Source organism: Mastomys coucha, unplaced genomic scaffold, assembly GCF_008632895.1.
Source record: "Mastomys coucha isolate ucsf_1 unplaced genomic scaffold, UCSF_Mcou_1 pScaffold20, whole genome shotgun sequence".
NCBI classification, from domain to species: domain Eukaryota; kingdom Metazoa; phylum Chordata; class Mammalia; order Rodentia; family Muridae; genus Mastomys; species Mastomys coucha.
In genome coordinates, this window is record NW_022196903.1 from 82,484,892 (window position 1) to 82,496,631 (window position 11,740).

At 54.3% G+C, this 11,740-nt stretch overlaps 1 protein-coding gene across 2 annotated transcripts; it reads left to right on the top strand.

Annotated features, from left to right (window-relative positions):
• Positions 1-792: 792 nt before the first annotated feature.
• Positions 793-11,188, top strand: Tpra1 (transmembrane protein adipocyte associated 1). 2 transcript variants are annotated; one of them, XM_031382522.1, is made up of 12 exons: positions 793-1,031; positions 4,792-4,913; positions 6,681-6,872; positions 6,982-7,114; positions 8,162-8,248; positions 8,380-8,452; positions 8,553-8,632; positions 9,060-9,170; positions 9,250-9,310; positions 9,458-9,560; positions 9,708-9,788; positions 10,625-11,188. In XM_031382522.1, the coding sequence occupies exons 3-12, from the start codon at positions 6,757-6,759 to the stop codon at positions 10,887-10,889; spliced, it is 1,110 nt and encodes a 369-aa protein (XP_031238382.1). In that variant the 5' UTR covers positions 793-1,031; positions 4,792-4,913; positions 6,681-6,756; the 3' UTR covers positions 10,890-11,188. The 2 variants fall into 2 exon arrangements, with proteins under 2 accessions (XP_031238382.1, XP_031238381.1); XM_031382521.1 differs by having other exon boundaries at positions 6,741-6,872.
• Positions 11,189-11,740: the final 552 nt, after the last annotated feature.

The window sequence follows — 11,740 nt, forward strand, 5'->3', positions numbered from 1 at the left end:
TGCATGCCGAGAGGCCCAAGGGCAGCCACAAGTTTGAATATATAAGGCCTATAGGGAAGCTCCTATGGCCGGCCAAAGGTGCACAGGTCAGCAGATGACCTAAAATGAGGCCTCCAAGTTGCCTTGGGGGTGTCGAACATCACTGAGACGTCCGAGGGGTGGGTGAGAGGGAAGGCGACAGTCAGAGAAGACTGTCCCTCTGGAAGGCACCTGCTTAAACGGGAGATATGGTCTGGCCACTTCCTAGCCCGATGGCTTTGAACTCATTCCCTTAACCTCTTCAAGAAACATCAGGTTTCTTCTGCAAAACGCTACTAATAGCACCCAGCCTTCTGGGTGACTGAGACCCGGACTGGAGCACTGTAAACGCCAGATCCCTTTGAAGTGGGCAAGCACGCGGCGTCCGAGGAAGGGATGCCCTCCCTTCCCTCCTTCCCGGTCTAGGTGACCAGAGGTCACTATTATGGGGCGCCGGTCCCTTAGGCTTCACCCACGGAGACATAGATCGGAGGACCAGAGGTGACCGCAGGAAGATGAGGGGCAAAGGCAGAGCGTGCTCGGTGAGTTTCCCGAAACGCTTTAGGGGTGAGCTGTGTAGAAAACTCCCCGTTTGAAGTTTCTGTCACCTACACTTTGCTTCGCTTCGACGGCAGTCCCTTTAAGAGCTCCGCGGGCCGCCTCGCCTCCCTGAGGAATATTATTGGTCTGTTCCACTCCTGTGGGTGGGATCCTGTTACGATAGGCTGCTGGAGGCCGTGGGGCGGGGATGAGGGCCACAAACAGGGGTTGTGACTGTTTTCACAGTCTTGCTCAGACGAAAAACACACTACTAGCCAAGGCGACTGCAGGTCGCCGCTGCCAGGGGAGGATCAGGGAAGTCCGCGGGTCCCGTGAGTCCCGCGCGCTGGCGGTGTCTGGCCACCTACGACCGACCCACGTAGGACCTCAGCTGCGGCTCTTGCGCGACGCTCCCCGGTTCTCGCTACCTCTTAGGGGTCGGAGTCCCGCGGCCTGCGCAGCCGGGCTCTCAGGTAAGCGCGGCCGAGCCTTCATCTCCTGCTCAGCCAAACTAGCGAGGAGGCCTGTCCTTCTCCTTCAGGCTCGGGCCTGCGGTCTCCTTCTGTCCCCGTGCCACTTGGGGTACAGCCGCAAGACAACCTTTGAGAAGTTTCTGGGGACCCTAGCGGTCAGGACCGGATCCTGTATGGAGCTGGACACCCGCAGCTCCGGGTGCAGCCAGAGCTCGGGCGGCAGCCGGAAAGGACAGCCCGTGCTCTGCCTCTGCCTTCCTGGCCTTGCGGAAGGAAGGGCAACTCCTTTTAGCTCAGTTGCGAGGAGGGGATGGTGGGGTCTGGGGTGCAGACTCCCCAATCCTTGTCCAGCTCGGTTGCATTGTACTGGAAAAGTGCGCGTCATAGCATTTTTATGAGATCTTATCTGTTCTAGATGGTTGGGTCACAAGACTTAGGACAGACAAACATAAAGCATGTAAATACACCTGCTGCTGATGGAGTCCTAGTTCTATAAACAGCACACCAAAGAACTGGGTGGTGGTGGAGGAATCGGGAGGTGGAGGCAGGGGGAATCAGAAGTTCAAGACCTGCCTTGGCTGTTCGCAGTGTTGGAGGCTAGCCTGGGCCCGATGAGACCCTATCTTTAAAAACAAACATTGAAAGAACAACACCCAGGTGGGCTTGAGATGCTAAAGTCCTTTTGAAGTAATAAGTCAAATGATGAGATCAAGCTGGGGGAAGGTAAGCAGGTGAGATATAAGTTGGTGGCTAAAGAAGGGCAAGAAGGATTGTTAGGAGGCAGAGAGCAGGTCACCTGGGCTATCCCTTCTGCCAGTTGTCCACGGTGGCCTCTTAGGACAGAATCTCCTCTCTATCACCAAGTCTGACTGATTCAGAGAGAACTTTGCCTCTGTCCTCTGGGGATTTCCTGTGCTGCTCTGCAGTTAGATTTAGAGGCTTAGCAGCCTAGGACATAAGGGAGAGAAGGTTTGGGGGCTTCTTGTACTGCTAGCCTTCCACTGGGTAGGAATCCCATATAAGAAAGAGCTCAGAAGGTTTGGGCAATCCCATTGCACAGATGGGAAAGACAAGCTCTCTACCTCTCCCAGGGCAGGGAGAGAAAGCCCTTGGGGAGGTGTCTGGGGTGTCAGAATAGGTCCCACCTAGGCCCAGCAAGCTAGCCACAGAGGGTAGGAGCAAGGCAGGGCTTGAGTCGTGGGCAGGAGCCTGGCCTCTAGAGAATGCTCTGAGGTCAGAGCTGCCCTTTCAGGTTCACGGGTGGAAGAAACCTTGCCTTAGTTCCCTGATCCCCAGAGGCCTGGGCTCCCCATGATGCTCTGCTGCTCCTTCACAATGTTACAGCCTTTCTTTGTCCCAGTCTGCCCCCTCTCCTTCCTCTTTTTCCTAGTGGGCCAGCTCCTTTCACTTCTCTGTCATTGCATGTGTCCAAGGCCAGATCTGGGGAGGAGAAGCCCTGGGCCCTAGGATAGAGGGTGGGATCTGTGGATCCTCTGGGCCATACCTGCTCTTCCTTTGATGATGCTTGTCCAATGTTCCTAGGAAGGAAGCACAGGGCATGGAGCCCATGCACTAGAAGTGTCCTAATGTGTTTGTTATCATTACTACAATTATTTGAGGAGCACAGTCATGGCAAGTGTAGTGTGCTTGACTGCCTCCCAGCCCCAGTACTGCTGGAACAGGAATATTTCAGGTCAGGAGTTTGTCCCCTTGCTCAGGTAGAAAGGAACACCTTGAGCTACAGCTAGGTGTAGAACTGGCCATGATGTTGGGCTCTGGAGGAGGCAGCTGAACTATGGGTGGCCACACCTGTGAACATTGTGACTCCTAGGGATGAGTTCCCAATTCTACAGAGGCGTGCCACAGGTGGCAACTCACACCTGGCCACCCATTCCTATCTGAGTCCAAGGGCAGACCTCTGCCCTCACCCGGTGTTCATTCGCCCAACCTTCTTACCTGTGTGGCTTCTGTAGACATTTTCTTCCATCCATCCTTCTTTCTTCCTTCCTTCCTCCCTTCCTTCCTCCCTCCCTCCCTTCCTCCCTTCCTTCTTTCCTTCCTTCCTTCCTCCCTTCCTTCCTTTCTTCCTTCCTTCCTTTCTTCCTTCCTTCCTTTCATGTATATGAGTGTTCTGTCTGCATGTACACCTGCATGTCAGAAGAGAGCTCAGGGGGCTGGAGAGATGGCTCAGCGGTTAAGAGCACTGACTGCTCTTCCGAAGGTCCTGAGTTCAAATCCCAGCAACCACATGGTGACTCACAACCATCCATAAGAAGATCTGATGCCCTCTTCTGGTGTGTCTGAAGACAGCTACAGTGTGCTTAGATATAATAAATAAATAAGTAAATAAATAAATAATAAATCTTTAAAAAAATAAAAAAAGAAGAAGAGAGCTCAGATCCCCATTACAGATGGTTGTGAGCCACCATGTGGTTGCTGGGATTTGAACTCAGGACCTCTGGAAGAACAGCCAGTGCTCTTAACCGCTGAGCCATCTCTCCAGCCCGCTGGTAGACATTTTCACAGCTTGCCTTTTTTGACTGTCATAGCAACCTTGCTAGGTAGCTGTGATTGTCCCTGTGATTCTCAGAAGGGAAGTGACTCATCAAAGGTCACAGCAAGCAGCAGGCAGGACCAGGAATGCCATCCTAGTCTGACTTGCCAATTCCATAACCTACAGGAGATGGGAACCAGGCCTGGGGACACAAGCCTGTTGTCACCCTAGCTATTAGGAAGCTGGGACAGGAGAATCACAGGTTCAAGGCTGGGCAACCTAGGGAGACCCTGTCGCCAATTGAGGATGTAAGTCAGTGTCCAGTGCCTAGTGTCCAGTGTCCAGCAGTGCAAAACAAGTAAACATCTGATAGATTTGGAAAATTGAGAAGTCAAACTCAGATACTCTGGCAGTGAAGGGGACCTGGTGGTCTTATGATTCGGAAGGATAGGTTTCAGAATCCAGGGGTTACTAGGAGTTCAGTGTTTCTCTCTGCATGCACCTTGTGGCTTTGCCCTTTGTGAGCTTTCTCCCCAGGGCTCCAGCCCAGAGTCACACTTGGCCTGCTGACCTAACAGGGTACTCTCTGGCCGGGGTGCTAGGACTTTCTGGTTGGCCAGATTTGGATATGCGCCCATTTTCCTGACATTTGTTCTGTATGGAGTTAATCCTGTCTAAACCTCTGGACAGAGCAGAAGTGCTGAGCGCCCTCGGGAAAGTGGGCCCTTTGGCTGCCTGATCCTATCCCTCCTCCTCTGACCTGCTGCTGTCCTTCCTTCCTGTCCATTCTCTCCAGTGGCCTAAGGGACCCCGCCCACATGACATTGGGGTCTTGTCACCTCTTTGGAAAGAGCCTTTTTGGTACTAAGAGTGAAATCATGTTATAGCTGTGCTACCCCATCTAACCCAGCCTTACCAATCACGTTTATCTTTCCAGCTGCCCTGACCTAGACTTTTTTGGTCTTTGACCAAGTCTTTCTCCTTCAGAGCTTTTGTATTTGCTGTTCTCTGTAAGGAATGTTCTTTATCCAGAGTTTTCCAAGGCTGGCTCCTCAGTCGTATGTCCTCTTGACAGAACACCAACCCAAATCAACCTTCCTATGTTTCCTGGAATTCAACCTTAACTGTGAAGCAAGGCCATGATAACTAGATAGATGATGGTACTGTCTTGTTTGTCTGTGGAAGCAGCCTTGGGCATGCATGGAAAGGCCTACTTCTATCTCGTGGTCTAACATGGCTGCTCTTGTTCCTACTGGCACATTCCAGCTAACAGGAAGGAAGAAGGACGCAACCTGAAACTGGCGAGTTGTACTCTGCTGGTGTCCACGTGGCCAGTCCCTCCTTCAGGGGAAGCTGGGGAAAGCAGACTGAAAGCCAGGGTTCTGCTGGTAAGACGTGTGGGTCCTGGAGACTTGTCTGTGCTGTGTTCCCTTCATAGAGAACCACTCCACTGTCTGCTCACTCAGAGCTTATCACTAGCAGAACTTTGCTTTTTAAGGACAAAGGTTTGTGTCTCCTCCCACCCCAGCCCCGTCCTTGGGAGGAAGACCGCAGAAGGTAGGCCCTGCCTTGCCCTGTCCATTCCACACCTGAGCAGCCCAGTGAGTTGCTGGTTGTACTAACCACACGGTCAGCTCTGCTGGGCAAGCAGAGGACGCATGAGTGAAGGACGGTGCTCCGTTCACCTTGGCCACTGTCGGGAGTGGGAAAAAGTGGAGATGTCCCACTAGGAACCTGGTACATACTTCCCTCCTTGCTCTTCCCCATCGGAAAGCTGGAGGTATAACAAATCAGAGAAGGCTGGGGACAGGGTCTTGACTGCCTGCTTAGAGGTTTCCCGTCCCTGTCAGCAGAGGCAGCAGCCCTAGAGTGGAATGACCCTGGCCTGCCTCTTCCTGCTGCTGTTAGTGAACCCACAGTGCTGCTTTAGAGTTACTGCTGACACTGAACAGGGGCACCAAGCTCTTTGCCACTCCTGCCACAGTCAGGTCACCAAGCCACGACCTTTTCCTCTGAAAAGATTTCTGAAGCGTTCCTGGTGGTATACAAGCTCGTGCGCCCACGTCTAGGTGGAGTGTCTGGGAAGTAGTGTGCGGAGTCAATCCCAGCCTGGTTCTGTATTGGTCACGTGTTTGGCTCTATTGAGTCTGGATCCACCCACATCACATTTGGGAGGCCCATTCATTTTGCCGCAGTTCAGGCTCGTTCTTTCTACTGCCATCTTGTGGTCAAGGGCTGACACTGCTTTGCCCTTGCACTATTGCCTGGCTGCCGGCTGTTTTTGGATAGAGGCAGTGATTCCCTTCGGATCACTGACCAGAATACTGTCATCTATGAATCCTGAGGCTCAGCTTGTCCTGCAGGAGTCCCCACTACCATCCCTACACAGTCCTCTCACTAAGGTTCCTCATCTAGGGGTTTCTGGCTACTATTAGTCCCCTCCCTCCAAGGCATTCCTGGGACCTCAGATCATGAGTTCTTTGGTTCTCCAGGCTGAATGTCAGACTTTCCTCCCCAGATTGCCACAACAACAACTGGCCTCTGGGTTACTCTGGCCTTCAGCTTCTCTGGGGGACTTAGCCTTCTCAAATGACCCTTTGGCCCCCTTTGTACCTAGAGTCCTCTGCGTGCTTCAGGTGTCCCCTCCACTTGCAGCTGCTTTTCCAGTGCAGCGAGAGGGTCCTGTGTTCCTTTGAGGACCTTAGTGGCTGTGTGGCCTCAGATCAGATAGTGGGTGGGTTTTGTAAAGTGGGATTGGGAGCCATATCATTTAGCCGTCCCAATACCTGCTGGGGCATTCTGCATCACCATGGCCTCACCAAGAGAATACTGGTCTCAGTGACATTCCAGAGGGGACACTGAAGCATCAGGAGGCCAAGCAGCGGGAGCAGGGTAGGGACCATGCTCTGAGCTCCTTCATCTCTGGAGACTGGAAGGACAATTTGGATGATGCCTGTCATTGCTCTGTCACATGATGCTCAGTAACTGGAGGTGGCTTTTGTGGCTCTCAGGGGCAGAGGCTTAAGGCAGGGCCTGAGAGGAGGAAGCAGGCCCTGCATGGAGCTAAGAGCCCCTCAGCCTTCTCCCAGCCTCCTACTCTGAGAGTCCCTAGTGAGGCCTGCACTCTGCCCTACCATTTTGTTTTTCTCTGGTAGCCTTAGACTGAGGGAGGAGGGCCAAGGCCCTGTGCCCTAACCACGTGGGCTTGTCTTCAGGGCCACTGCCGGTGGAATGGCCAGCCTGCAGGAGGCCAATGGAAGCACAGCGTGGCCACCGCCCCCAGCATCCAATATCAGTGAGCCCCACCAGTGCCTGCTGCTGCTGTATGAGGATATCGGCTCCTCCAGGTAGGTTTCCTGGTCCCACTGAGGGAGGGCTGTGGGTGAGCTCTCGGGATGTTATGGGCTGGAGAACTGTGTCCCTACCTCTCCAGTGAGCCAGCTTTTGTACCCGCAGGGTCCGGTACTGGGACCTTCTGCTGCTCATTCCCAATGTGCTCTTCTTCATCTTCCTGCTCTGGAAGCTTCCCTTAGCTCGGGCCAAGATCCGTGTCACCTCCAGCCCCATTTTTATCACCTTCTACATCTTGGTGAGTTTCTTCCCATCAGTGACAAAAAGCCCATCTCTGCTTTAAGCATAAAAGGGAAATGAATGAGTTGCTTTTATAATGAACATTGCCTTCCCTTATGGCTGGATCCAGGGGCTCTTCCTCTTGCTCACCACTGCACTTGATTCTCCCTATAAAGATGATGCCAAGAACAGATGGGAACTTACCTGGCTTTTACTAGGGAGCCTCTCTTTCCTGGCTGCTAGGGGAGACCTAGCCTGTCCTTTGATTGGCCCACCTAGGATCCCACACTCATGCCTGAGCCATTAATAGGCTAGCAAGAAAAGGGAAGGTTGGGGCAGGTCAGTAGACCATGCTGACTGAGGGAGGCAGGCAATTCCTATGGGAAACTAGGGAGCTGGCACTAGAGGGGTGGAATGAACACTGGGTGAGGAAAAATGTGCATAGTAGCTGCGTTCAGTCCACCATTTCTCCACTTGGGTAACGTCTTTGCAGCAAGCTTACCAGAGGGGAGGGCCTGTGGTCTCAGCCTTTGGTGGGCCCTATCTATGCATGCTGCTTTTAGGATGCGGAGAAGGCTGTACATGAGGCAGAGGGTCTAAGGGTGACCATTCCAGAGCGCAAGGCTCTTTTTTCTGTAAGAAGAGGAGCCCGACTGGAATCACCCCCACACTGAGACACTCAGATGTCAAGAGTTGAGTGGCTCCCTGGTTCCTGTAGTCAAGCTCTGAGCTTCTCACCAATGGTTGGTGGGCATGCAGGGGGACATGACGTGGGGAGCACTGGGGGCATAGCCTCAAGGATCTAACAGGCTAGTGAGGCTGGTGTCGTGTGTGATGGTGGGGATGGACAGAGTCATAGAGCAGGGAAGCAGCAGGGATAGGCCGGAACCCCAACTGCCCTGGTTTTCTAACCACGGGTGTCCGTCAGGGCTCTGGGTGGGTGGCTGTGGAGTGGTCCGTGCCTGTCCCTTTCCTCGTCTAGTTAAAATCTCCCATTCTTGAGTGGACCCTGCGGAAGTGAAGCCTTGTTGGTCCTGACACTGCATTCTGTCCTCTTGCCCCACAGGTGTTTGTGGTAGCCCTGGTAGGCATTGCCAGGGCTGTGGTTTCTATGACAGTCAGTGCCTCTGATGCTGCAACAGTTGCTGACAAGGTGTGTGGGGGCGGCCAGTCTGGTGGAGGTTACGGTGTTCCCTCTGGATCCTCATCCTGTTGGAGATCCTCAGGGATGTCTAGCTGGGCGGAGCCCACCCTTAGTTGACCCTGTGCCTCTCTGTGCCCCAGATCCTGTGGGAGATCACCCGCTTCTTCCTGCTGGCCATTGAGCTGAGTGTGATCATCCTGGGCCTTGCCTTTGGTACGTGTCTTTGGACCTGGGCCCACTCTCCCTATCCTTCCTGGAGTTACCCAGAGATGGCCCCTAGAAGAAAGGGCTGACTCACCCCTGTACCTTACAGGCCACCTAGAGAGCAAGTCCAGCATCAAGCGGGTGCTGGCTATCACCACAGTACTGTCTCTGGCCTACTCAGTCACCCAGGTATGTGGCGGTGGTAGGGTCAAGGGTCATGTTTCTAAACTGTGAGTGTTCCCAAGGAGTCACGTGAACTAGGCAGGGCCAACTTTCCCTGGACATACGGTATAAATGAACCTTGAGAAGGCTAAGAAATGTGTGAGAGCTAGTGCCTGCACAGGTACCCTGAGAGTATATGCTATGGGTGTGTTGTTGTTGTTGTTGTTGTTGTTGTTGCTGTTGTTGTTGTTTTAGGGCTGGATAGGGCTGTCTTTATGCTTTGTCCACAAGGGACTCAGCCGGGGTCTGAACTGCCGCTGGAGTTAGGTGGGTGGGCATGGCCGAGGCATAGGTGGGCTTAGGGCCTGGCCTGCTGTGGAGCGCTGAGCTATGCAAGGGGAAGCCAAGAGAGGCTTCAGTGGTAGGACTGAGCTGACCCCCTCGCCTACTACAGGGGACTCTAGAGATCCTGTATCCTGACTCCCATCTTTCCGCGGAGGATTTCAACATCTATGGCCATGGTGGCCGGCAGTTCTGGCTCGTCAGCTCTTGCTTCTTCTTCCTGGTGAGGTCTGGCGTGCTCCCTGGGGGCAGGTGAAGTAGCCTGGCCTGGCCCGGCCTCCCTGTCACCCCTATCTCTGCAGGTCTACTCACTGGTGGTAATTCTCCCCAAGACCCCGCTGAAGGAGCGCGTATCCCTGCCCTGTGAGTACCTGCTGGGGTTGGGGTATGAGGGCCCTGGCCTGTTCCTAGCCTGCAGCTGGGGAGCCCTGGGAAGGGGCAAAACGCCAAGGTTTATCCCTGGGCCTGAAGGGTAGGGTGGCTCAGGAGCTCATGACGCTTGCCCCCCAGCACGGAGGAGTTTCTACGTGTATGCAGGCATCCTGGCCACACTCAACCTGCTGCAGGGTTTGGGGAGTGCTCTGCTCTGCGCTGACATCATCGAAGGGCTCTGGTAAGAGGGTGCCCACCATGGGGGTGGGGTGGGTATGGGGTACTGTGCCCACTACTGTGGCAGAAGCAGTCCTCATTCCTTTGGGCAAGGCATGGGGTCAGGGCAGGAGCACAGGCCCTGGCCACGCTGACCTGCTCCTTACCGCAGCTGTGTGGATGCCACTACCTTCCTGTACTTCAGCTTCTTTGCACCGCTCATCTATGTGGCCTTCCTCCGTGGTTTCTTTGGGTGAGTGATGGCCAGACCTCTGCTCTCTAATGTGGCTGCACCTGTACCTACTGTGTGTGCATGGCAATGGAGGTGGGTGTGCAGAGGGCACGTGTGTGCATCTGTCTAGATGCTCTCTGTGTGTGCAGTGAGCACAGACAGGTGCATACCCCAGAGACAGGGCTGCAGTTCAGCAGTGCTGTTCCCTTACCTAGTGTGTCAGCAAGCACCTACTATGAGCTACTGCACAGACCCTGCTGTACAGACAGCAGGGGAACAAAGTAGGCATGAGTGTGCTCAGGGAGCATGTACCTGGAAGGGACCCTGAGGGACCACAGTGAGCTGGTGGATAGGTACGGGTGGGGAATGGCTGAGGCTAGGATGCAGGAACAAGGACTGGCTGCAATGTGATCTGGTGGCGTGCAGGCAGGGTTTTGCTGTCCTGTCATGGCTGGGCGGCAGACATGGGCCATCTCAGGGGAAGCCGAGGTGAGGCTGTATTAGGCTGTTGCCTGCTCCCATCTGCACAGGCTGCTGCTCTTTTGAACTTCTAGCTGTCCGGAAGACAGCGCCCAGGCTCAGTAGTGGGTAGTCAGATGCTGCAGGCATAGGGGACACACTTGGCCGGGGTTGGTGAAGACTAGGGTTTGGTTATTGTCTCCCATGAGGGGCTGACAAGACCCATGGGTGCTGAGGTATAGAAACTCTTGCCCCAGCTCTCAGGAGTAGGTGGGACCAGCTTCAAAGCAAATCTTGGTGGGCTCAAGGGTTCCTCCAGGGACCTAGGCCTCTCTGCTAGGCTTCTGTCTGGCTCTGCTCCTCCTGACAGCAGTGGCTTCTCTACACTCTCTCACCAGCTCAGAGCCCAAGATCCTTTTCTCATACAAATGCCAAGTGGACGAGGCTGAAGAGCCAGACATGCACCTGCCACAACCCTATGCCGTGGCCCGGCGCGAGGGCATAGAGTCTGCAGGACCTGCCGGGGCTTCAGCAGCCAACTACTCCAGCACACAGTTTGACTCGGCTGGGGTGGCCTACTTAGATGACATTGCCTCCATGCCCTGCCACACGGGCAGCATCAACAGCACAGACAGCGAACGCTGGAAAGCCATCAATGCCTGAGTGGGCACCTAAGCATCGGGGAGGCCTGTGAAGACAGATGGGCTCCTGGGTGGAGCAGAGTGCGGTTGGGAACTCGTGTGGATACCCCTGGGCAGGCGTGCCTGTGCCCCAGCCTCTTCCTGTTCTCCACCCCAGTTCCCTGTTGCCTCCTGTGCTCTAGTTTGGGACTGTTGCCTTCCCAGCGTTCCTGCTGGGGTCCTGCCTGCCCAGCTCCTTGTCCCTCCTTCACAGCTCTCAGCCTCTTGGCCAAGTGTATATATTTTCTTGATCTATTTTTTAATAAAAGCAAAAGGGTAGTAGGTGTGGGCCAATGCCTTTCAGCAGCAGAGCCATACAAGTGGTAGGGAGGCCCCCCAAAAAGGGATGACTCCAGACCTGGCTGCCAGGGCAGCGTGAGGGTCAGGTCACTGTCACTGGTTGGAGGGGAGGAGACTGTTATGGAAAGAAGGGAGTCCTGTGGAGCTGAGATCTCCCTGCCATGTTTAGTGCAGTATAGTGGAGCCTGTGTTCCCTACCAACCCTGGTGCCTTAAGCTATGATCTCAGGCCACCTCTCTCCAGTTATGTCATCTGTAAAGTAAGGGCAAAGAGACCCATTTGACCCTGTGTGCTACCAGTTGCCTGCCTTAGAAACTCATTCTAGGTCTCTGAGACACTTCCGGACACTGCAGGGATGCAGATTGAGAGCGCAATGGTAGCTGACAGGAACAGTGGAAGAAAGTGCCCTGACTGGGCTGGAGCTGTGGCTCAGTGGTTAGGGTCACTGGTTGTGCCTCCTGCAGAGCACCTGAGTTTGATTCCCAGCACCTATGTGGTGACTCAAAACCGTCTATAATGCCTATCCCAGGAGAT